This window comes from Littorina saxatilis, linkage group LG9, assembly GCF_037325665.1.
Source record: "Littorina saxatilis isolate snail1 linkage group LG9, US_GU_Lsax_2.0, whole genome shotgun sequence".
NCBI lineage: Eukaryota > Metazoa > Mollusca > Gastropoda > Littorinimorpha > Littorinidae > Littorina > Littorina saxatilis.
In genome coordinates, this window is record NC_090253.1 from 42,103,086 (window position 1) to 42,130,649 (window position 27,564).

General features: G+C 39.3%; 1 protein-coding gene across 1 annotated transcript in view; it reads left to right on the forward strand.

The window, feature by feature from the left end:
- The first annotated feature begins 6,621 nt into the window (after nucleotides 1–6,621).
- LOC138976138 (uncharacterized) overlaps nucleotides 6,622–27,564 on the forward strand; it is a 20,950-nt gene continuing 7 nt past the window's right edge. Inside the window, exons 1-5 of the mRNA XM_070348964.1 lie at nucleotides 6,622–6,775; nucleotides 9,180–9,244; nucleotides 11,065–11,190; nucleotides 22,443–22,568; nucleotides 27,143–27,564. The exon at nucleotides 27,143–27,564 is cut by the window's right edge and continues 7 nt beyond it. Of these exons, the coding sequence (XP_070205065.1) occupies nucleotides 6,768–6,775; nucleotides 9,180–9,244; nucleotides 11,065–11,190; nucleotides 22,443–22,568; nucleotides 27,143–27,381 (564 nt within the window). The 5' untranslated portion in view covers nucleotides 6,622–6,767 and the 3' untranslated portion in view covers nucleotides 27,382–27,564. The remainder of the gene's footprint in view (nucleotides 6,776–9,179; nucleotides 9,245–11,064; nucleotides 11,191–22,442; nucleotides 22,569–27,142) is intronic.

A 27,564-nucleotide genomic window follows, 5' to 3' on the forward strand; every position in this document is an offset into this window, starting at 1 on the left:
TAAAAATTATGATTAAAATAAAATTTCCGAAATCGATTTAAAAACAATGTCATCTTATTCCTTGTCGGTTCCTGATTCCAAAAACATATGAATATGGTATGTTTGGATTAAAAACACGATCAGAAAGTTAAAATGAAGAGAGGTACAAACAAGCATGCTATGCAGCACAGCAATCCCACTACCGCGCTAAACAGGCTCGTCAGTTTCACTGCGTTTTGCACGAGCGGCGGACTACGGTCATTGTTATGGGGGCCAAGAGGCCCCCATTTATACGGTTAGTTTCGAGAGTGACCATGGGAAGCGCCATTTTGTTGTGAAATACGTCATCAGTTTGTGTACACAGGAAGTTGTGACATCCGTCACCCTTTGGGAGGGGTGAAGGGATCATTGTTCATCAGTAGAAAAATGTGTGAATTGGTCATCACTGAGTTTGTGTAACACAGGAAGTTGTGAAATACGTCACCCTATGGGAGGTGTGAAGACAAAATTGTTCAACAAAAAACGAAGGTATCAGCATAGGTCTAAATGTGCAGGATCAACCGCAACAAACTCAAACCATTCATAATACACTGCATCTGAGTGACTTATATATATATACCAACATTTTATTTCTTATTTTCAGCACAGGCATAGGAAAAATCATGAACCAAAATGCTATTTGTTTTCAAACATGCAGTGACATTAAACATTGTTATGTTAAAAAAAAAAGAGGGAAAAAAAGAAGCTTTTGTGCACAAATCAGAAAATACATTGTACATTTTACCTGCAGGCCAAACAGTGTCTGTGGCAAAGGACCCAGCAAGTTGCACTGATCTATATTTTTAGATCAGTGGCAAGTTGTCAAGAACAGGCGCTTGCATTTGGATGTGTCCAGTGATAGTAGGTTTGGTTGTGATCAATCAGAATAATGTGGGAATAAAAATGTATGACAGTTTGGTATGATGACATGTAATTCACATATGCTGAAATGTAATATTATACATGATATAATATTATTATGGCTGTTGCCATGACCATGAACCCCAAGAAAGGTTTAATGTTATGTAAATCAAAATACCAAAATCAAGCACCTATTAATCTGGTCTACGGCGCGGGAAGATTGAGGCCTTCGTAAACGTTCAACGTTGGCCAATAATGATTTTAACAATGTTGTGTCGTTTTGTATTATGTTTTATTTTGTTGATCAATTGATAAATATGTCTTCCCAACATATCACACATCAAACAGAAATAAAGTCTTAGAGAACTACAATAATTATTGTTGCCGTCAAAACCTTGCAAGGCCTCAACCGTTCTCACGAGATCAGTTACATTTGTTTCTCTCTCTCTCTCTCTCTCTCTCTCTCTCTCTCTCTCTCTCTCTCTCTCTCTCTCTCTCTCTCTCTCTCTCTGAGTCTCTCCGCTTCTGTCTTTCTATGTCTGTCTCTGTCTATGTGTGTCTCTCTCTCTCTCTCTCTCTCTCTCTCGCTCTCGCTTTCTCTCTCTCTCTCATCTGACTCTTGGCACACAGGTCAAAGCAGAGATTAACTTGAGTGCACGTGTACCTATCAGGAGGGGGAGGGGGGTGATTTCTTGAATTAGCTGAGGGCCGGTGAACATGTGTCGTTGTTTGCCGTTGTCATGAGAACAGTTACTTTTGTTTTGTTTCGTTTTTTCCTCTAAATTTTTGCATTTTCACAACAGGCTTTTCTGCTTACATGGTGTAATTTGGAGAAAAAAAACCGGAACAAAACAGAAGTAACTTATCTCGTGAGAACGGTAGTGCACTAGTTTTGGGGAAAAAAACAAGACAGTACCTTATCCCTTTCAACCCGTATGGGGCCCTTCAACATGTGACAGACTGACAAATGCACCGAACCCATTATTTTGGTTCTTCGAGAGAATGTTACCGTGAAAACCTTTTCAGTGCCTCAGTGCCAGCTCAGTGTCATAAGAGCCTACATGTATGGCCGGACGAAGCCATGTTAACGGAAGCGGATTTTCACACTGCTAAAACCTGACTTTCTTGCGGTTGCTTTGTCTGCAATGCCTTAGAACTCTACAAATAGTCAAGCCAGGATTCTACGTGTCCTTGCCAACGCGAAGGTGAAGAGAAGGCGCCTTGAGAACAACGGGTACCTGTCAAGCTGGAAGACTTTTCTTTTAACTTTGCAGTCGCAGCTGACCCCACGTCGTGGGCACACACTTAGGAATCGTAGCTCTGAGTGCAGATTCTTCATTTAGTAAACATACAAACAAGCAAACAACCAAGCAAACAAGTTTGTGTTTGTGTGTGTAGGTGTGTGTGTGTGTGTGTGTGTGTGTGTGTGTGTGTGTGTGTGTGTGTGTGTTTGTTTTTCAAACGGTTCAGCGACGTGGGAATCAACGTTCGCAAGTTTGTGACCCCTTGCTTTACTTGTGAGTCACAGTTTTAACCCTAGTAAATGCACATTGTCTGACAAACTTTACGATGTAATACTTGACATGGAATTGACTCTTCACAGCTGGGTGAATTGACTTATGTTTGATTCTCAGTTCACGAGCTGCACGGTGCTAGCTGGACAGGGCAGGTGAATATCACTTAACCCGCGCTTGACATCCTGAAGTGTGGACAAAAATAACAGAAAACTTGACAACACAGACAATATTTCAATTTTCGCCCGCTGTCACAATGTTTCTCACCTTATAGTTTTCTCTTTGTCTATTTAAAGCGCCCTTCTGACTAGGTACAAAGGTTTAATAGAAAGTTAAATCTCTGAATTTAATTATAAACTACTTGAACCCTGAAAGGAATATTTCATTTTCTCTTGTCCCCTCAACTTTCACGAAAAGCCGGATATGACGTCATCAAAGACATTTATCAAAAAAATGAAAAAAACGTATGGGGATTTCATACCCAGGAAATCTCATGTCAAATTTCATAAAGATCGGTCCAGTAGTTTAGTCTGAATCGCTCTACACACACACACACAGACACACACACACACGCACGCACATACACCACGACCCTCGTTTCGATTCCCCCTCGATGTTAAAATATTTAGTCAAAACTTGACTAAATATAAAAAGAAAAGAAACAAGTCGCGTAAGGCGAAAATACAACATTTAGTCAAGTAGCTGTCGAACTCACAGAATGAAACTGAACGCAATGCCATTTTTCAGCAAGACCGTATACTCGTAGCATCGTCAGTCGACCGCTCATGGCAAAGGCAGTGAAATTGACAAGAAGAGCGGGGTAGTAGTTGCGCTAAGAAGGATAGCACGCTTTTCTGTACCTCTCTTTGTTTTAACTTTCTGAGCGTGTTTTTAATCCAAACATATCATATCTATATGTTTTTGGAATCAGGAACCGACAAGAAATAAGATGAATGTGTTTTTAAATTGATTTGGACAATTTAATTTTGATAATAATTTTTATATATTTAATTTTCAGAGCTTGTTTTTAATCCAAATATAACATATTTATATGTTTTTGGAATCAGAAAATGATGGAAAATAAGATGAACGTAAATTTGGATCGTTTTATAAAAAAATTTTTTTTTTTTACAATTTTCCGATTTTTAATGACCAAAGTCATTAACTAATTTTTAAGCCACCAAGCTGAAATGCAATACCGAAGTTCGGGCTTCGTCGAAGATTACTTGACCAAAATTTCAACCAATTTGGTTGAAAAATGAGGGTGTGACAGTGCCGCCTATACTTTCACGAAAAGCCGGATATGACGTCATCAAAGACATTTATCAAAAAAATGAAAAAAAACCGTCTGGGGATTTCATACCCAGAAACTCTCATGTCAAATTTCATAAAGATCGGTCCAGTAGTTTAGTCTGAATCGCTCTACACACACACACAGACAGACAGACAGACACACATACACACACACACACACACACACACACACACACACATACACCACGACCCTCGTCTCGATTCCCCCCTCTACGTTAAAATATTTAGTCAAAACTTGAATAAATATATAAAAGCAAAAAAAAAGCAAACAAGCAAACAAATAAATAAATAAGGAAAGAGTCAAAACAAAGAAATCCCTCACATGTGTCCTCAAAAACATAACAGCCAAAGAACAAATGACGCTCTTTTTGAGTTCAGGCAGTATCCTAAATTTAATGAATTTCGAAGAAGTTGTCCGTTGTCACAGTTTTCTATGTGGAGACGGATAACAAGTAAAGGTGTCTTCCTTACCGTGAAGCTGTATATGAAGAAGTATGTATCACCACAGATTTGTCTAACGTTTACATTGGACTTAGACACATACCAGCATTCGATGGCCCGGCTAATTTTTGTGCAGAGTGGTGTTTTTCTGATTTAATGTTTTTACAGACACCTTCGTCAATCGGCTAAATTAATTCAGCACAAAATTCTCGCTTCGCATGGAAAGCAGCTAGACTCCAGAGTTTTGAGAATGAGTCCGAGTAAGGATAAGGATAAGGATAAGATTGTATCTATAGTCCTTTGAGGTTACCCTCATGGAAATTCGGGCTGCTTTCTCACTGAAGCCAGCGCCGCTACTGACTGAGCTATTTATTTTCCTGAGTAGAAGCATGCTCTTCTTGCATGACAAAGGTGGCCATATTTATGGTGGTCGTGAATTACGCGATCAGTTACAGAGGGAGGGAGGGAGGGTATTCAAGCCATATTCCAGAAGAAAAGCAGAAAAGTTGTATGATTGTTCCGATGGAAATGTGTACGACTGGGGTTTATTACATTCTCACCGTTTCCCCAGGGAATATAATCAAGTCAAGTCAAGTCACATTTTTATTTCTAGAAACCCCATGGGGGTACATGAAACAAAACAAGTCGCGTAAGGCGAAAATAATACATTTAGTCAAGCTGTCGAACTCACAGAATGAAACTGAACGCAATGGAATTTTTCAGCAAGACCGTATACTCGTAGCATCGTCAGTCCACCGCTCACGGCAAAGGCAGTGAAATTGACAAGAAGAGCGGGGTAGTAGTTGCGCTGAGAAGGATAGCACGCTTTTCTGTACCTCTCTTCGTTTTAACTTTCTGAGCGTGTTTTTAATTCAAACATTTCATGTCTATATGTTTTTGGAATCAGGAACCGACAAGGAATAAGATGAAAGTGTTTTTAAATTGATTTCGAAAATTTAATTTTGATCATAATTTTTATATTTTTTATTTTCAGAGCTTCTTTTTAATCCAACTATAACAGACAGTGCCGCCTCAACTTGTACAAAAAGCCGGATATGACGTCATCAAAGGTATTTATCGAAAAATAAAAAAACGTCCGGGGATATCATACCTAGGAACTCTCATGTCAAATTTCATAAAGATCGGTCCAGTAGTTTGGTCTGAATCGCTCTACACATACACACGCACAGACAGACAGACAGACAGACACACACACACACACACACACACACACACACACACACACACACACACACATACACCACGACCCTCGTCTCGATTCCCTCTCTATGTTAAAACATTTAGTCAAAACTTGACTAAATGTAAAAAGAAACAAGTCGCGTAAGGCGAAAATACAACATTTAGTCAAGTAGCTGTCGAACTCACAGAATGAAACTGAACGCAATGCAATTTTTCAGCAAGACCGTATACTCGTAGCATCGTCAGTCCACCGCTCATGGCAAAGGCAGTGAAATTGACAAGAAGAGCGGGGTAGTAGTTGCGCTGAGAAGGATAGCACGCTTTTCTATACCTCTCTTTGTTTTAACTTTCTGTCATATCTATATGTTTTTGGAATCAGGAACCGACAAGGAATAAGATGAAAGTGTTTTTAAATTGATTTCGAAAATTTAATAATGATCATAATTGTTATATTTTTAATTTTCAGAGCTTGTGTTTAATCCAAATATAACATATTTATTTCTTTTTGGAATCAGAAAATGATGGAGAATAAGATGAACGTAAATTTGGATCGTTTTAATAAAAAATTTAAAAATGATCATAATTTTTATATTTTTAATTTTCAGAGCTTGTGTTTAATCCAAATATAACATATTTATTTGTTTTTGGAATCAGAAAATGATGGACAATAAGATAAACGTAAATTTGGATCGTTTTATAATTTTTTATTTTTTTTTACAATTTTCAGATTTGTAATGACCAAAGTCATTAATTAATTTTTAAGCCACCTAGCTGAAATGCAATACCGAAGTTCGGGCTTCGTCGAAGATTACTTGACCAAAATTTCAACCAATTTGGTTGAAAAATGAGGGCGTGAAAGTGCCGCCTCAACTTTCACGAAAAGCCGGATATGACGTCATTAAAGACATTTATCAAAAAAATGAAAAACATTTCCTGGGATATCATACCCAGGAACTCTCATGTCAAATTTCATAAAGATCGGTCCAGTAGTTTAGTCTGAATCGCTCTACACACACACACGCACACACACACACACACACACACACACACACACACACACACACACACACACACACACACACACAAACACACACACACATACACCACGACCCTCGTCTCGATTCTCCCTCTATGTTAAAACATGCAGTCAAAACTTGACTAAATGTATAAAAAAAAAAAAGGGTGGACGTTTCCTAGGTAGTGACCCCTCTGCACAACTTTTGGCCAAAAGTGGGGGTGGGCGTTTGCTAGATACTGGGCGTTTGCTGGGGATTATACGGTAATTGTAAAATTATCAATGCTGTTGCATAAAAGCCACACCAGCGGACACCATCCACAATACGTCATCGGGCTTCTCGCTGTCTACACAACTTGTTCTGACTGTTCTGCTTGTGGCTACAATACAATCAATTCAAGACCATGCTTTGGTGAGTATAGTTTTCTACAGAGGGTGAAAGTCGCTCGTTAGTTTTCATAGATTGTTGTTTGGCCCAGGACTTGATAATTCTGTTGGCAAAATACAACAAAGTTCAGTATTTATCACAAGAAACGGCCGGAGTATGACTACCTACATGCCTGGGAAAACGGTCATACACGTAAATGCCTACTCGTGCAAAACACAAGTGTGATGGGATTTGACAAGAGTAAGCACAGACGTGGCACAACATCAAAGACTGTTTTCATTACACTTCTGAGGATTTCTGTTGAGAACGTTTAAATATGTTGTTGCATATAAACATGCTGAGGATTATAAACACGTTTTCGAACGTTTCCACACAAAACTGTAGGTAGGTGTGCGTTCGTGCGCGTGTGTACATGCGTGTGTAAACATGCGTGTGAGTTTGTGTGTGTATATACATGTGTGTTTGTGTGTGTGTATATATATATATATATACATGTGTTTGTGTGTTTGTGTGTGTGTGTATATACATGTGTGTGTGTGTGTGTGTGTGTGTGTATATATATACATGTGTGTGTGTGTGTTTGTGTGTGTGTGTATATATATGTGTGTGTGTGTATATGTATAGGTTACAACACGAGTGGTTTTTTATATGGCTTGTATTTCAGTCAAGACCCAGCGGATGAATATCATCGGGAGACACGAGCCTCTGGCGAGTGGCTCTCGATTGATATTCCCGCTGGGTCTTGACTGAAATACAAGCCATATAAAAAACCACGAGTGTTGTAATCTGTATATCCCATTCTACCATCAAACACAAAGTGTAGACTACTAGCGGCACTGTTGCGATCTGTGCAGGGTAAAACTGTTGCCAGCGAGACTTAGCCCTTTTGCAACCTTAAACTAAGTGACCGTCGCTGAAAAAATAAAACGAATGAGTGCATCGATAAGTTACAAAGTACGCGGCAACACTACTTTCAGACCATTTAAAAGCTTTAAGTAAAGGTTCATAAGTTGCAAGAAAGTAATGAAGTCGAATAGAAATTAATTTAGTTGAAGCGCACAATTCTTTTGTTTTGCGTTTCAGGTCGGCAGAACGGGCGAAACGGGTTTGGGACCCATTTGGCTTACTCGATTCAGAATCGATTCCACGTTGTTTTTCTCGAACGTGTGTAATTAGGCTTATTGACAGAGAAGCAAATTTTAGGGAACAAATATGTAAGTTTAGATTTAACCATTTGCTCCTTATTTGAAATGTATCTACGTGATAAACTGTTTTGCGAGTGTGTTTGCATGGATGAACTTAAACTGGTATGGGTGTGAGGAAAACGCGACCGACACGTCTGTCACCGCCGATTGATTGCATTTTGAAGGAATATGACTGGATTACGGAAAAATATGTGGACTTACTGCAGAGCCAGGCAAAAGAGTAGACTTGCTCGCAAAACACGTGAAACAGCCGATGTTTGATAGCTGAAGGCGCACACCAAAACACACTACCGACAGATTCTCAAAAGTCGTCTGCTAACGATGCAAGGGGAGGGTACTCGTGTTTTTGTTTTGGTTCGCTAGCATCTGGTTATCTTGTAAGTTGAATGTTCGTTTTTTTCGACCTGCATTGCTTTCATAATGAAAGAAACTTTTGCTTATTGCATCTCATACATGTATCAGATCAGTTCTGAGATTCATTTTTGCGTGCAACTGATATGGTTTTCTGAGCCGTGCAATACGATTTTAGAACTTCATACAAATGTGTCACATTGTTCGGCGCGAGGTCAAAGGTCGGGAGGAAAGTAGTCCTTTGCCCAAATCGGAATCTGCACTATCATATATTTTTTGGAGTCCATGATGTATTTATTGAGCTATAAAAATACAACATATATACCCATACTGAAGTAACAGAGACAAAGAAGGGAGGTCATGGGATATATATATATATACATGTGTGTGTGTGTGTGTGTATACATGTGTGTTTGTGTGTGTATATACATGTGTGTGTGTGTGTACATGTGTTTGTGTGTTTGTGTGTATATATGCATGTGTGTGTGTGTGTGTTTGTGTGTGTGTATATACATGTTTGTGTGTGTGTGTGTGTGTGTTCATTCTTGTAAAGCCTTGTATAGTATGTGTTGAAGTTCAACCACACCAACACCTGCAAAGTCTAATGTTGCCGTTTCTGCGGTAACGTATACGGATATGGTTGACACTTAGATTCACCACAATTCACCGAACAGTCCTCCTGTTTGGCTTCAGTCCACTCAAAGCGTGAATCAGTTGACGCATGACACATGACGTCATTGTTCTCACCCGGTTTTTATCACGATTAATGTTTGTGTCCTCAGTACTGTCATTCATAAGAGTAAGGACTTGGTTTGTTTACTTGCTCAGTTGCATCTCTTTACATTCAAGACTTTGTGATTTGTGTTTTTCAGCGTGAACCTTCTGTTGCTGACATGTGTGTCCATTGTGAGCATTGTGTCTGCCGCTGAGCCAGAAGGTAAGACTCCACTATCACTCACCTTTTGTTTTCTTGTAACAAGTATCGGCCAATGATCATGTTTTTTACTACTAACGAAATGTTCCAAAGAAACGACCTTTTTGTATAACAATCGGCTGCTGTCTAAGCTGAAGAAATTACGACTGTCAAGGAACTCATGAGCTGGGACTGAAATTCGAATGAGTTGTTGTTGTTGTTGTTGTTGTTGTTGTTGTTGTTGTTGTTGTTGTTGTTTTTGTAATATTATAACCACGCCGTATTTGCGTAAAGGGTTTTATTACCATTCCAGTGAATCATATGGCTTTTTTTGACTGATTCTAGGTGACCCTCTAAAGGTTAAAACGTTCAGGCAAGGACCCTTTTTGTTTATCACGCTAAAAGCTACCAAGACAAAGCAAATGGTGGATTTAACAACAGCCTCCGGCTCATGCTGATAATCCACTTTCTCGACATGTCTGTTATCATTTGTTATTACCAATTCAGTGCCCAATATGACTTTTTGACCAATCAGGACGGATTCTGGGTGACCCTCTAAATGTTATAACGTTCAGGCAGGGACCCTTTTTGTTTATCAAGCTAAAAGTTAACAAGACAAAGTACAAATTTAAATCAACAATATCAGCGTGATTTATTCTAAAGAATGACACTTCAAATGCTGTCAGGTAATACTCTCTTTATCTAAAAAAAAAATACCGAAAAGCGAGTTTTGTCGGTGGGTGCTTTACGGAACAGCAAGGCACCGCCCATCCTCTCAGTGTGCAATGCTGACCCGCTCACTTGAAATCTAAATTATCAAAGTTCGGAAAAATCAAATGAAATTGCGTCACTCGCTTTAGGTCAAATGTATCTTTACGTCATTTCCCTTCCGTCTGGAGTCGGTTATAAATTTGTCGCTCTCTGTTCAACAAGAAAAGGCGAAGCAACAGAAACGCATGTTCAACATGGTTTATCTTGTGAGATTGCTGTGTGTCACACGCATTTGACCTGTGAATAATCATCACGTCAGGTGTGTTACTCTGATTGGCTGACCCAGGTCACGAGAATTCTTTGACTGACAGGCATAATCAGGAAGGAGCGCTCCAGTTCCCATTGCGGCTGTTCTGTCTAAGTCGCGGGTTCGCTTCGAAATTTCTTTTGGTCGAATTAAACGGTAATAAAACCGTTATTTCTAATAATTTATGGTGACTGTTAGTAAATGATAACAGACATTTCTCACAAACGATATCAGCATTCGCCTTAAAGGCTCATGCTTGATATCTTTTTTCTCGACATGTCTGTTATCATTTGCTAACAGTCAGCATATTAGAAATAACTCATATTAACTGTCAGCATATTAGAAATAACTAACAAAACTAACCGTTAACCACTATAATAATAAGAACAAGGAGAGTGTCTGCAATGCTAGATATGGGCTACTTGTTGTTATGTAGTTATATGTATATCATTGTGTCTGTAATGATGGATGTAGGCTACTTGCTGATATTTAATTAGCTGGTTATTATTGTGTTTGTATTGACGGATGTGGGCCACTTGTTGTAATGTAGTTATCTGTATGTCATTGTGTTTGTATTGACGGATGTGGGCTACTTGTTGTAATGTCATTATCTGTGTATTATTGTGTCATTAGCTGGGTATTATTGTGTACCTGTACTGCGGGCTATGGGCTACGTGTTGTAATGTAATTTATCTGTGTGTTGTATGTCGGCTGTAGTTATGGATGTGGGCTACTTGTAATGTAATTTATCGGTGTGTTGTGTGCCTGTAAGGATGGACGAGGGCTACTTGTAATGTAATCATGCGTGTATTATTGTGTGTGTCAGACTGGCTGCACACAGCGTGCAGTGGTGATGGTGTGTGCGGCCCAGCCAACTCTCAGTGTTACGAGGACGGGTGCATGTGTGCCATCGGGTTCTACTACTCTGAGGAAAGCAGAACCTGCCTGGACTGTAAGTATTCATGCAGGGATAGTGTTCACGTGTAGCGGTGTATAGGTTAGAGGAAACACCTACCAATGCTGCGTCGCCCAAAACAAATAACGGTTTTGGGTGTGACGAAAAAAAGAACAGGACCGGAGTGCTATGTAAATAAGGAGCAATACTTCCAAACCAATTACAATATATGACACTACCAGCCTGCTCCCGCGTATTGAGCCAGAATTTTTTGTTTTGGCAAATTGACGTTGCAGTTCCGGAGCAAATGCATGATCATCGTTTCTTAGCGAATTTGTGTTTAAACGTGTTTTTCCCATAATATAACAATGCACAGCTCGAAAATATGGCCAAGAACAAATCTTCGGTACTTCGAAGAAAGAAGAATAACAACATTCTTGTCCAACACGACTTGCATTTGGCCGTGTGCGCTGTAAAATCTCCCAACCTTCAAAGCAGACGAAAAGCAGACATCTTCATTTTCTTCCAAGGTAGAATTCGTTGGTCATAAAATCTTGCAGCACCCAAACATACTTCTCCGCGCTTTTTTATATTTAGTCAAGTTTTGACTAAATATTTTAACATCGAGGGGGAATCGAAACGAGGGTCGTGGTGTATGTGCGTGTGTCTGTGTGTCTGTGTGTGTGTGTAGAGCGATTCAGACTAAACTACTGGACCGATCTTTATGAAATTTGACATGAGAGTTCCTGGGTATGAAATCCCCGAACGTTTTTTTCATTTTTTTGATAAATGTCTTTGATGACGTCATATCCGGCTTTTCGTGAAAGTTGAGGCGGCACTGTCACGCCCTCATTTTCAACCAAATTGGTTGAAATTTTGGTCAAGTAATCTTCGACGAAGCCCGGACTTCGGTATTGCATTTCAGCTTGGTGGCTTAACAAATGACTTTGATCATTAAAATTTTACAAATTGTAAAAAAAAATTAATAATTTATAAAACGATCCAAATGTACGTTCATCTTATTCTCCATCATTTGCTGATTCCAAAAACATATAAATATGTTATATTTGGATTAAAAACAAGCTCTGAAAATTAAATATATAAAATTTATTATCAAAATTAAACTTACGAAATCAATTTAAAAACACTTTCATCTTATTCCTTGTCGGTTCCTGATTCCAAAAACATATAGATATGATATGTTTGAATTACAAACACGCTCAGAAAGTTAAAACGAAGAGAGGTACAGAAGAGCGTGCTATCCTTCTCAGCGCAACTACTCCCCCGCTCTTCTTGTCAATTTCACTGCCTTTGCCGTGAGCGGTGGACTGACGATGCTACGAGTATAGCGTTGCATTGCGTTCAGTTTCATTCTGTGAGTTCGACAGCTCTTGACTAAATGTTGTATTTTCGCCTTACGCGACTTGTTTTTACATTTAGTCAAGTTTTGACTAAATGTTTTAACATCGAGGGGGAATCGAAACGAGGGTCGTGGTGTATGTGTGTGTGTGCGTGTGTGCGTGCGTGTGTGCGTGCGTGTGTGCGTGCGTGTAGAGCGATTCAGACCAAACTACTTGACTGATCTTTATGAAATTTGACATGAGAGTTCCTGGGTATAATATCCCCGAACGTTTTTTTCCTTTGTTTGATAAATGTCTTTGATGACGTCATATCCGGCTTTTCGTGAAAGTTGAAGCGGCACTGTCACGCTCTCATTTTTCAATCAAATTGGTTGAAATTTTGGTCAAGTAGTCTTCGACGAAGCCCGGAGTTCGGTATTGCATTTCAGCTTGGTGGCTTAAAAATTAATAGATGACTTTGGTCATTAAAAATCGGAAAATTGTAAACAAAATTATTTTTTTCTAAAACGATCCAAATTTACGTTAATCTTATTCTCCATCATTTGCTGATTCCAAAAACATATAAATATGTTATATTTGGATTAAAAACAAGCTCTGAAAATTAAATATCTAACAATTATTATCAAAATTAAATTTTTGAAATCAATTTAAAAACACTTTCATCTTATTCCTTGTCGGTTCCTGATTCCAAAAACATATAGATATGATATGTTTGGATTAAAAACACGCTCAGAAAGTTAAAACAAAGAGAGGTACAGAAAAGCGTGCTATCCTTCTCAGCGCAAGTACTACCCCGCTCTTCCTGTCAATTTCACTGCCTTTGCCGTGCGCGGTGGACTGACGATGCTACGAGTATACGGTCTTGCTGCGTTGCATTGCGTTCAGTTTCATTCTGTGAGTTCGACAGCTACTTGACTAAATGTTGTATTTTCGCATTACGCGACTTGTTTATATTTAGTCAAGTTTTGACTAAATATTTTAACATCGAGGGGGAATCGAAACGAGGGTCGTGGTGTATGTGCGTGCGTGTGTGTGTGTGTGTGTGTCTGTGTGTGTGTGTAGAGCGATTCAGACTAAACTACTGGACCGATCTTTATGAAATTTGACATGAGAGTTCCTGGGTATGAAATCCCCATACGTTTATTTCATTTTTTCAATAAATGTCTTTGATGACGTCATATTCGGCTTTTCGTGAAAGTTGAGGCGGCACTGTCACGCTCTCATTTTTCAACCAAATTGGTTGAAATTTTGGTCAAGTAATCTTCGACAAAGCCCGGAGTTCGGTATTGCATTTCAGCTTGGTGGCTTAAAAACTAATGAGTGAGTTTGGTCATTAAAGATCTGAAAATTGTAAAAAAAACTATTTTTTTCATAAAACGATCTAAATTTACGTTCATCTTATTCTTTATCATTTTCTGATTCCAAAAACATATAAATATGTTATATTTGTATAAAAAACAAGCTCTGAAAATTAAATATATAAAAATTATTATCAAAATTAAATTGTCCAAATCAATTTAAAAACACTTTCATCTTATTCCTTGTCGATTCCTGATTCCAAAAACATATAGATATGATATGTTTGGATTAAAAACACGCTCAGAAAGTTAAAACAAAGAGAGGTACAGAAAAGCGTGCTATCCTTCTTAGCGCAACTACTACCCCGCTCTTCTTGTCAATTTCACTGCCTTTGCCATGAGCGGTGGACTGACGATGCTACGAGTATACGGTCTTGCTGAAAAATGGCATTGCGTTCAGTTTCATTCTGTGAGTTCGACAGCTACTTGACTAAATATTGTATTTTCGCCTTACGCGACTTGTTCTTTTTTAAGGTAAGTAGAACTTGGTTGGTGAACCAATACCAAACATTTTTTTTAGGGTCAAAAGGTGTGTAATTAATTTCAGAGTATTAAGTTTCTGTTGAACTTTTGCTCCAAAATCAGGCGGGCGCTTTAATTAAACATTCTTAAAAGGTGAGAAATTTTGGTAGACAAGAGAAAATTAAATATTCTTTCTTTTTCATTTTCATTTCATTTCATTTTCATTACTTTATTGTCCCATCGCTGGGAAATTCGGGTCGCTTCCTCCCAGTGGAAAGCTAGCAGCAACGGAGTCGCGCTACCCAAGTGTCTGCGTGTTTAGGTGTATTCAGCTGCCACCTTCACTTATGGAAGAATGACCAAGGTCTTTTACGTGCCATTGTGATGACACGGGGGTGGGACATGGCTTCCGTCTCTGGGTCTGCACATAAAGTTGACCCGTGTCCGTCCCGGCCCGAATTCGAACCTACGACCTTTCGATCACAAGTCCAGTGCTCTACCAACTGAGCTACCGGGCTAAGTAGTTTATAATTAAATTCAGAGATTTAAGTTTCTATTGAACTTTTGTACCGAGTCAGAAGGGCGCTTTAAATAGACAAAGAGAAAACTCTAAGGTGAGAAACATTGTGACAGCGGGCAAAAATTGAAATATTGTCTGTGTTGTCAAGTTTTCTGTTATTTGTGTCCACACTTCAGGATGTCAAGCACGGGATAAGTGATATTCACCTGCCCTGTCCAGCTAGCACCGTGCAGCTCGTGAACTGAGAATCAAACATAAGTCAATTCACCCAGCTGTGAAGAGTCAATTCCATGTCAAATATTACATCGTAAAGTTTGTCAGACATTGTGCATTTACTAGGGTTAAAACTGTGACTCACAAGTAAAGCAAGGGGTCACAAACTTGCGAACGTTGATTCCCACGTCGCTGAACCGTTTGAAAAACACACACACACACACACACACACACACACACACACACACACACACACACACACAAACACACACTTGTTTGCTTGGTTGTTTGCTTGTTTGTATGTTTACTAAATGAAGAATCTGCACTCAGAGCTTCGATTCCTAAGTGTGTGCCCACGACGTGGGGTCAGCTGCGACTGCAAAATTAAAAGAAAAGTCTTCCAGCTTGACAGGTACCCGTTGTTCTCAAGGCGCCTTCTCTCCACCTTCGTGTTGGCAAGGACACGTAGAATCCTGGCTTGACTATTTGTAGAGTTCTAAGGCATTGCAGACAAAGCAACTGCAAAAAAGTCAGGTTTTAGCAGTGTGAAAATCCGCTGAAAACGGTCTTATATCCCTTCCGTTAACATGGCTTCGTCCGGCCATACATGTAGGCTCTTATGACACTGACCCTCAACTGACCCTGAGGCACTGAACAGGTTTTCACGGAAAAATTCTCTCGAAGAACCAAATGGGTTCGGTGCATTTGTCAGTCTGTCACATGTTGAAGGGCCCCATACGGGTTGAAAGAGATAAGGTACTGTCGTGTTTTTTTCCCCAAACTAGTGCACTACCGTTCTCACGAGATAAGTTACTTCTGTTTTGTTCCGGTTTTTTTTTTCAATTGACACCATGTATGAGAGATGAAAGCCTGTTGTGAAAATGCAAAAATTTAGAGGAAAAAACGAAACAAAACAAAAGTAACTGTTCTCATGACAACGGCAAACAACGACACATGTTCACCGGCCCTCAGCTAATTCAAGAAATAACTCCCCCCCCCCCCCTCCTGCTAGGTACACGTGCACTCAAGTTAACCTCTGCTTTGAGACACATGTTCACCGCCCTCAGCTAATTCAAGAAATCACCCCCACCCCCTCCCCCTCCTGATAGGTACACGTGCACTCAAGTTAAAAGTCTCTGCTTTGACCTGTGTGCCAAGAGTCAGATGAGAGAGAGAGAAAGCGAGAGCGAGAGAGAGAGAGAGAGAGAGACACACACACACACACAGAGACAGAGACAGACATAGAAAGACAGAACCGGAGAGAGTCAGAGGGAGACACAGCCAAAGACATACATACAGACAGAGAGAGAGAGAGAGAGAGAGAGAGAGAGAGAGAGAGAGAGAGAGAGAGAGAGAGAGAGAGAAAGAGAGAGAGAGAAACAAATGTAACTGATCTCGTGAGAACGGTTGAGGCCTTGCAAGGTTTTGTCGGCAACAATAATTTATGTAGTTCTCTAAGACTTTATTTCTGTTTGATTTGTGATATTTTGGGAAGACATATTTATCAATTGATCAACAAAATAAAACATAATACAAAACGACACAACATTGTTAAAATCATTATTGGCCAACGTTGAACGTTTACGAAGGCCTCAATCTTCCCGCGCCGTAGACCAGATTAATAGGTGCTTGATTTTGGTATTTTGATTTACATAACATTAAACCTTTCTTGGGGTTCATGTATACTATTACTTTTCAGCATATGTGAATTACATGCCATCATACCAAACTGTCATACATTTTTATTCCCACATTATTCTGATTGATCACAACCAAACCTACTATCACTGGACACATCCAAATGCAAGCGCCTGTTCTTGACAACTTGCTATTGATCTAAAAATATAGATCAGTGCAACTTGCTGGGTCCTTTGCCACAGACACTGTTTGGCCTGTAGGTAAAATGTACAATGTATTTTCTGATTTGTGCACAAAAGCTTCTTTTTACACAAAACTTGACTAATGTTTTAACATAGAGGGGGGAATCGAGACGAGGGTCGTGGTGTATGTGCGTGTGTGTGTGTGTGTGTGTGTGTGTGTGTGTGTGTGTGTGTGTGTGTGTGTGTGTGTGTGTGTGTGTGTGTGTGTCTGTCTGTCTGTGTGTGTGTGTGTGTAGAGCGATTCAGACTAAACTACTGGACCGATCTTTATGAAATTTGACATGAGAGTTCCTGGGTATGAAATCCCCATACGTTTATTTCATTTTTTCAATAAATGTCTTTGATGACGTCATATTCGGCTTTTCGTGAAAGTTGAGGCGGCACTGTCACGCTCTCATTTTTCAACCAAATTGGTTGAAATTTTGGTCAAGTAATCTTCGACGAAGGCCGGACTTCGGTATTGCATTTCAGCTTGGTGGCTTAAAAACTAATGAGTGAGTTTGGTCATTAAAAATCTGAAAATTGTAAAAAAACCTATTTTTTTCATAAAACGATCTAAATTTACGTTAATCTTATTCTTTATCATTTTCTGATTCCAAAAACATATAAATATGTTATATTTGTATAAAAAACAAGCTCTGAAAATTAAATATATAAAAATTATTATCAAAATTAAATTGTCCAAATCAATTTAAAAACACTTTCATCTTATTCCTTGTCGATTCCTGATTCCAAAAACATATAGATATGATATGTTTGGATTAAAAACACGCTCAGAAAGTTAAAACAAAGAGAGGTACAGAAAAGCGTGCTATCCTTCTTAGCGCAACTACTACCCCGCTCTTCTTGTCAATTTCACTGCCTTTGCCATGAGCGGTGGACTGACGATGCTACGAGTATACGGTCTTGCTGAAAAATGGCATTGCGTTCAGTTTCATTCTGTGAGTTCGACAGCTACTTGACTAAATATTGTATTTTCGCCTTACGCGACTTGTTCTTTTTTAAGGTAAGTAGAACTTGGTTGGTGAACCAATACCAAACATTTTTTTTAGGGTCAAAAGGTGTGTAATTAATTTCAGAGTATTAAGTTTCTGTTGAACTTTTGCTCCAAAATCAGGCGGGCGCTTTAATTAAACATTCTTAAAAGGTGAGAAATTTTGGTAGACAAGAGAAAATTAAATATTCTTTCTTTTTCATTTTCATTTCATTTCATTTTCATTACTTTATTGTCCCATCGCTGGGAAATTCGGGTCGCTTCCTCCCAGTGGAAAGCTAGCAGCAACGGAGTCGCGCTACCCAAGTGTCTGCGTGTTTAGGTGTATTCAGCTGCCACCTTCACTTATGGAAAAATGACCAAGGTCTTTTACGTGCCATTGTGATGACACGGGGGTGGGACATGGCTTCCGTCTCTGGGTCTGCACATAAAGTTGACCCGTGTCCGTCCCGGCCCGAATTCGAACCTACGACCTTTCGATCACAAGTCCAGTGCTCTACCAACTGAGCTACCGGGCTAAGTAGTTTATAATTAAATTCAGAGATTTAAGTTTCTATTGAACTTTTGTACCGAGTCAGAAGGGCGCTTTAAATAGACAAAGAGAAAACTCTAAGGTGAGAAACATTGTGACAGCGGGCAAAAATTGAAATATTGTCTGTGTTGTCAAGTTTTCTGTTATTTGTGTCCACACTTCAGGATGTCAAGCACGGGATAAGTGATATTCACCTGCCCTGTCCAGCTAGCACCGTGCAGCTCGTGAACTGAGAATCAAACATAAGTCAATTCACCCAGCTGTGAAGAGTCAATTCCATGTCAAATATTACATCGTAAAGTTTGTCAGACATTGTGCATTTACTAGGGTTAAAACTGTGACTCACAAGTAAAGCAAGGGGTCACAAACTTGCGAACGTTGATTCCCACGTCGCTGAACCGTTTGAAAAAACACACACACACACACACACACACACACACACACACACACACACACACACACACACACACACACACACACACACAAACACACACTTGTTTGCTTGGTTGTTTGCTTGTTTGTATGTTTACTAAATGAAGAATCTGCACTCAGAGCTTCGATTCCTAAGTGTGTGCCCACGACGTGGGGTCAGCTGCGACTGCAAAATTAAAAGAAAAGTCTTCCAGCTTGACAGGTACCCGTTGTTCTCAAGGCGCCTTCTCTCCACCTTCGTGTTGGCAAGGACACGTAGAATCCTGGCTTGACTATTTGTAGAGTTCTAAGGCATTGCAGACAAAGCAACTGCAAAAAAGTCAGGTTTTAGCAGTGTGAAAATCCGCTGAAAACGGTCTTATATCCCTTCCGTTAACATGGCTTCGTCCGGCCATACATGTAGGCTCTTATGACACTGACCCTCAACTGACCCTGAGGCACTGAACAGGTTTTCACGGAAAAATTCTCTCGAAGAACCAAATGGGTTCGGTGCATTTGTCAGTCTGTCACATGTTGAAGGGCCCCATACGGGTTGAAAGAGATAAGGTACTGTCGTGTTTTTTCCCCCAAACTAGTGCACTACCGTTCTCACGAGATAAGTTACTTCTGTTTTGTTCCGGTTTTTTTTTCAATTGACACCATGTATGAGAGATGAAAGCCTGTTGTGAAAATGCAAAATTTAAGAGGAAAAAACGAAACAAAACAAAAGTAACTGTTCTCATGACAACGGCAAAGAACGACACATGTTCACCGGCCCTCAGCTAATTCAAGAAATAACCCCCCCCCCCCCCCCCTCCTGCTAGGTACACGTGCACTCAAGTTAACCTCTGCTTTGAGACACATGTTCACCGCCCTCAGCTAATTCAAGAAATCACCCCCCTCCCCCTCCTGATAGGTACACGTGCACTCAAGTTAATCTCTGCTTTGACCTGTGTGCCAAGAGTCAGATGAGAGAGAGAGAAAGCGAGAGAGAGAGAGAGAGAGAGAGAGAGAGAGAGACACACACACACACACACACAGAGAGAGACAGAAGCGGAGAGAGTCAGAGGGAGACACAGCCAAAGACATACATACAGACAGACAGAGAGAGAGAGAGAGAGAGAGAGAGAGAGAGAGAGAGAGAGAGAGAGAGAGAGAGAGAGAGAGAGAGAGAGAGAGAGAGAGAGAGAGAGAAACAAATGTAACTGATCTCGTGAGAACGGTTGAGGCCTTGCAAGGTTTTGACCGCAACAATAATTATTGTAGTTCTCTAAGACTTTATTTCTATTTGATTTGTGATATTTTGGGAAGACATATTTATCAATTGACCAACAAAATAAAACATAATACAAAACGACACAACATTGTTAAAATCATTATTGGCCAACGTTGAACGTTTACGAAGGCCTCAATCTTCCCGCGCCGTAGACCAGATTAATAGGTGCTTGATTTTGGTATTTTGATTTACATAACATTAAACCTTTCTTGGGGTTCATGTATACTATTACTTTTCAGCATATGTGAATTACATGCCATCATACCAAACTGTCATACATTTTTATTCCCACATTATTCTGATTGATCACAACCAAACCTACTATCACTGGACACATCCAAATGCAAGCGCCTGTTCTTGACAACTTGCTATTGATCTAAAAATATAGATCAGTGCAACTTGCTGGGTCCTTTGCCACTGACACTGTTTGGCCTGTAGGTAAAATGTACAATGTATTTTCTGATTTGTGAACAAAAGCTTCTTTTTACACAAAACTTGACTAAATGTTTTAACATAGAGGGGGGAATCGAGACGAGGGTCGTGGTGTATGTGCGTGTGTGTGTGTGTGTGTGTGTGTGTGTGTGTGTGTGTGTCTGTCTGTGTGTGTGTGTAGAGCGATTCAGACTAAACTACTCGACCGATCTTTATGAAATTTGACATGAGAGTTCCTGGGTATGAAATCCCCATACGTTTTTTTCATTTTTTCAATAAATGTCTTTGATGACGTCATATTCGGCTTTTCGTGAAAGTTGAGGCGGCACTGTCACGCTCTCATTTTTCAACCAAATTGGTTGGAATTTTGGTCAAGTAATCTTCGACGAAGCCCGGACTTCGGTATTGCATTTCAGCTTGGTGTCTTAAAAACTAATGAGTGAGTTTGGTCATTAAAAATCTGAAAATTGTAAAAATAATATTTTTTTTATAAAACGATCCAAATTTACGTTCATCTTATTTTTTATCATTTTCTGATTCCAAAAACATATAAATATGTTATATTTGTATAAAAAACAAGCTCTGAAAATTAAAAATATAAAAATTATTATCAAAATTAAATTATCCAAATCAATTTAAAAACACCTTCATCTTATTTCTTGTCGGTTCCTGATTCCAAAAACATATAGATATGATATGTTTGGATTAGAAACACGCTCAGAAAGTTAAAACGAAAAGAGGTACAGAAAAGCGTGCTATCCTTCTCAGCGCAAGTACTACCCCGCTCTTTTTGTGAATTTCACTGCCTTTGCTGTGCGCGGTGGACTGACGATGCTACGAGTATACGGTCTTGCTGCGTTGCATTGCGTTCAGTTTCATTCTGTTCGACAGATACTTGAGTAAATGTTGTATTTTCGCCTTACGCGACCTGTTTTTTCTTTTTTTTTAACATAACAATGTTTAATGTCACTGTATGTTTGAAAGACCATGGTCAAATTTGTAAAACAAATGTTAAATTAGAAAATAAATAAAATTTTGGTTCATGATTTTTCCTATGCCCGTGCTGAAAATAAGAAATAAAATGTTGGTATATAAGTCACTCAGATGCAGTGTATTATGAATGGTTTGAGTTTGTTGCGGTTGACCCTGCACATTTAGACCTATGATGATGATACCTTCGTTTTTGTTGAACAATTTTGCCTTCACCCCTCCCATAGGGTGACGTAATTCACAACTTCCTGTGTTACACAAACTCAGTGATGACCATTTCACACAACTTTCTACTGATGAACAATGTTGCCTTCACCCCTCCCAAAATGTGACGGATGTCACAACTTCCTGTGTACACAAACTGATGACGTATTTCACAACAAAATGGCGCTGCCCATGGTCACCCTCAAAACTAACCGTTAACCACTATAATAATAAGAACAAGGAGAGTGTCTGCAATGCTAGATATGGGCTACTTGTTGTTATGTAGTTATATGTATATCATTGTGTCTGTAATGATGGATGTAGGCTACTTGCTGATATTTAATTAGCTGGTTATTATTGTGTTTGTATTGACGGATGTGGGCCACTTGTTGTAATGTAGTTATCTGTATGTCATTGTGTTTGTATTGACGGATGTGGGCTACTTGTTGTAATGTCATTATCTGTGTATTATTGTGTCATTAGCTGGGTATTATTGTGTACCTGTACTGCGGGCTATGGGCTACGTGTTGTAATGTAATTTATCTGTGTGTTGTATGTCGGCTGTAGTTATGGATGTGGGCTACTTGTAATGTAATTTATCGGTGTGTTGTGTGCCTGTAAGGATGGACGAGGGCTACTTGTAATGTAATCATGCGTGTATTATTGTGTGTGTCAGACTGGCTGCACACAGCGTGCAGTGGTGATGGTGTGTGCGGCCCAGCCAACTCTCAGTGTTACGAGGACGGGTGCATGTGTGCCATCGGGTTCTACTACTCTGAGGGAAGCAGAACCTGCCTGGACTGTAAGTATTCATGCAGGGATAGTGTTCACGTGTAGCGGTGTATAGGTTAGAGGAAACACCTACCAATGCTGCGTCGCCCAAAACAAATAACGGTTTTGGGTGTGACGAAAAAAAGAACAGGACCGGAGTGCTATGTAAATAAGGAGCAATACTTCCAAACCCATTACAATATATGACACTACCAGCCTGCTCCCGCGTATTGAGCCAGAATTTTTTGTTTTGGCAAATTGACGTTGCAGTTCCGGAGCAAATGCATGATCATCGTTTCTTAGCGAATTTGTGTTTAAACGTGTTTTTCCCATAATATAACAATGCACAGCTCGAAAATATGGCCAAGAACAAATCTTCGGTACTTCGAAGAAAGAAGAATAACAACATTCTTGTCCAACACGACTTGCATTTGGCCGTGTGCGCTGTAAAATCTCCCAACCTTCAAAGCAGACGAAAAGCAGACATCTTCATTTTCTTCCAAGGTAGAATTCGTTGGTCATAAAATCTTGCAGCACCCAAACATACTTCTCCGCGCTTTTTTATATTTAGTCAAGTTTTGACTAAATATTTTAACATCGAGGGGGAATCGAAACGAGGGTCGTGGTGTATGTGCGTGTGTCTGTGTGTCTGTGTGTGTGTGTAGAGCGATTCAGACTAAACTACTGGACCGATCTTTATGAAATTTGACATGAGAGTTCCTGGGTATGAAATCCCCGAACGTTTTTTTCATTTTTTTGATAAATGTCTTTGATGACGTCATATCCGGCTTTTCGTGAAAGTTGAGGCGGCACTGTCACGCCCTCATTTTTCAACCAAATTGGTTGAAATTTTGGTCAAGTAATCTTCGACGAAGCCCGGGGTTCGGTATTGCATTTCAGCTTGGTGGCTTAAAAATTAATTAATGACTTTGGTCATTAAAAATCTGAAAATTGTAAAAAAAAATAAAAATTTATAAAACGATCCAAATTTACGTTTATCTTATTCTCCATCATTTGCTGATTCCAAAAACATATAAATATGTTATATTCGGATTAAAAACAAACTCTGAAAATTAAATATATAAAAATTATTATCAAAATTAAATTGTCCAAATCAATTTAAAAACACTTTCATCTTATTCCTTGTCGGTTCCTGATTCCAAAAACATATAGATATGATATGTTTGGATTAAAAACACGCTCAGAAAGTTAAAACAAAGAGAGGTACAGAAAAGCGTGCTATCCTTCTTAGCGCAACTACTACCCCGCTACGAGTATACGGTCTTGCTGAAAAATGGCGTTGCGTTCAGTTTCATTCTGTGAGTTCGACAGCTACTTGACTAAATATTGTATTTTCGCTTTACGCGACTTGTTTTCTTTTCATATGCAGTTGCTTCGCAAAATAAAATGTCATTCTTCTTTTCAACTTGTCAAGTCAGTCAAAACGACTGTAGCACATAGAACTGGGCAATGACACTGATTGAAATACGAAAGATCTTCGATGACGCAAATATAAATGACGTCACATCATGTGGTCACACCTATCTCGAGAATTAAGCGTCACACAGACCTAGCGCCCTTCCATTATACAGTTTTGTGGTTTTAGCCAATAGACTTTTCCGGAAATAACTCTGCCATCGGGTCCCACTATATACTCTGTGGGCCGCAGAGCCTTCGCCGTGTTGTGTGAGTATAACGGTGAAGGGATTGCGTTCCCTGTAGTCTTTGACCCGGTACACTTTTGTGGAATAGGTCAAATGGGGTTATACTGCAATGGTATGAGACTTCGATTTGAGTTTCTCGAGTGTTTGAATAATATGTCCTTTTTATATTTAGTCAAGTTTTGACTAAATATTTTAACATCGAGGGGGAATCGAAACGAGGGTCGTGGTGTATGTGCGTGTGTGTGTCTGTGTGTCTATGTGTCTGTGTGTGTGTGTGTGTGTGTAGAGCGATTCAGACTAAACTACTGGACCGATCTTTATGAAATTTGACATGAGAGTTCCTGGGTATGAAATCCCCATACGTTTTTTTCATTTTTTTGATAAATGTCTTTGATGACGTCATATCCGGCTTTTCGTGAAAGTTGAGGCGGCACTGTCACGCCCTCATTTTTCAACCAAATTGGTTGAAATTTTGGTCAAGTAATCTTCGACGAAGCCCGGACTTCGGTATTGCATTTCAGCTTGGTGGCGTAAAAATTAATTAATGACTTTGGTCATTAAAAATCGGAAAATTGTAAAAAAAAATAAAAATTTATAAAACGATCCAAATTTACGTTTATCTTATTCTCCATCATTTGCTGATTCCAAAAACATATAAATATGTTATATTCGGATTAAAAACAAGCTCTGAAAATTAAATATATAAAAATTATTATCAAAATTAAATTGTCGAAATCAATTTAAAAACACTTTCATCTTATTCCTTGTCGGTTCCTGATTCCAAAAACATATAGATATGATATGTTTGGATTAAAAACACGCTCAGAAAGTTAAAACAAAGAGAGGTACAGAAAAGCGTGCTATCCTTCTTAGCGCAACTACTACCCCGCTCTTCTTGTCAATTCCACTGCCTTTGCCATGAGCGGTGGACTGACGATGCTACGAGTATACGGTCTTGCTGCGTTGCATTGCGTTCAGTTTCATTCTGTGAGTTCGACAGCTACTTGACTAAATGTTGTATTTTCGCATTACGCGACTTGTTTATATTTAGTCAAGTTTTGACTAAATATTTTAACATCGAGGGGGAATCGAAACGAGGGTCGTGGTGTATGTGCGTGCGTGTGTGTGTGTGTGTGTCTGTGTGTCTGTGTGTGTGTGTGTGTGTGTGTAGAGCGATTCAGACTAAACTACTGGACCGATCTTTATGAAATTTGACATGAGAGTTCCTGGGTATGAAATCCCCATACGTTTTTTTCATTTTTTTGATAAATGTCTTTGATGACGTCATATCCGGCTTTTCGTGAAAGTTGAGGCGGCACTGTCACGCCCTCATTTTTCAACCAAATTGGTTGAAATTTTGATCAAGTAATCTTCGACGAAGCCCGGGGTTCGGTATTGCATTTCAGCTTGGTGGCTTAAAAATTAATTAATGACTTTGGTCATTAAAAATCTGAAAATTGTAAAAAAAAATAAAAATTTATAAAACGATCCAAATTTACGTTTATCTTATTTTCCATCATTTGCTGATTCCAAAAACATATAAATATGTTATATTCGGATTAAAAACAAGCTCTGAAAATTAAATATATAAAAATTATTATCAAAATTAAATTGTCCAAATCAATTTAAAAACACTTTCATCTTATTCCTTGTCGGTTCCTGATTCCAAAAACATATAGATATGATATGTTTGGATTAAAAACACGCTCAGAAAGTTAAAACAAAGAGAGGTACAGAAAAGCGTGCTATCCTTCTTAGCGCAACTGCTACCCCGCTCTTCTTGTCAATTTCACTGCCTTTGCCATGAGCGGTGGACTGACGATGCTACGAGTATACGGTCTTGCTGAAAAATGGCAGCTACTTGACTAAATATTGTATTTTCGCCTTACGCGACTTGTTATATTTAGTCAAGTTTTGACTAAATATTTTAACATCGAGGGGGAATCGAAACGAGGGTCGTGGTGTATGTGCGTGCGTGCGTGCGTGTGTGTGTGTGTGTGTGTGTGTGTAGAGCGATTCAGACTAAACTACTGGACCGATCTTTATGAAATTTGACATGAGAGTTCCTGGGTATGAAATCCCCATACGTTTTTTTCATTTTTTTGATAAATGTCTTTGATGACGTCATATCCGGCTTTTCGTGAAAGTTGATGCGGCACTGTCACGCCCTCATTTTTCAACCAAATTGGTTGAAATTTTGGTCAAGTATTCTTCGACGAAGCCCGGACTTCGGTATTGCATTTCAGCTTGGTGGCGTAAAAATTAATTAATGACTTTGGTCATTAAAAATCGGAAAATTGTAAAAAAAAATAAAAATTTATAAAACGATCCAAATTTACGTTTATCTTATTCTCCATCATTTGCTGATTCCAAAAACATATAAATATGTTATATTCGGATTAAAAACAAGCTCTGAAAATTAAATATATAAAAATTATTATCAAAATTAAATTGTCCAAATCAATTTAAAAACACTTTCATCTTATTCCTTGTCGGTTTCTGATTCCAAAAACATATAGATATGATATGTTTGGATTAAAAACACGCTCAGAAAGTTAAAACAAAGAGAGGTACAGAAAAGCGTGCTATCCTTCTTAGCGCAACTACTACCCCGCTCTTCTTGTCAATTTCACTGCCTTTGCCATGAGCGGTGGCCTGACGATGCTACGAGTAAAATGGCATTGCGTTCAGTTTCATTCTGTGAGTTCGACAGCTACTTGACTAAATATTGTATTTTCGCCTTACGCGACTTGTTTTAAGATAACATTGTGTTCAGAGCGACTGTGTGCACAAACGGGTGTAAGTGTGCGGGTGCACGCGCGCGCGTGTGTGTGTGTGTGTGTGGGTGTGCACGCTGGGGATGCATACATGCGTACGTGCGTGCCAGTGTCAGATCTGGCCTGGCGTGTTTAGCACTTGACTGATCTTACTTTGTTAACAGCGTGCACGGACCTGGACACAGAGGGCTACCTCATGTACGCTAATGCCACTATCAATGAAAACATCGTGTATTCCAACAACGGCACTTTAAATGAATGCGAACAAATCTTCTCCCAGGATACAAAATATCTGAGTTTCGAGTTCAGCGAGGGTGAACCTTGCAAGTTTCACGACGTGGCTGCAAGCGTCTCTAACTGGGAAGTAGCCGGGTCGTACTTGTTTCAGAAGACTTGCGTCTAAGTCAATTTCACTTTGTAACGCGACATGGCCTAGTTATCGGTTGAAATACAGAAACGTCTCCGTAATGTGTGCCCGCTTTACACTGAGTTTGTGAGGTTGATGTTAGGGGTGGTTGCGTTTGGTGCAGTCTGTCCATCGTGCTGCGTGTGTCGACTTCAGGAATAATGAAGTAAAGTGAGTTAG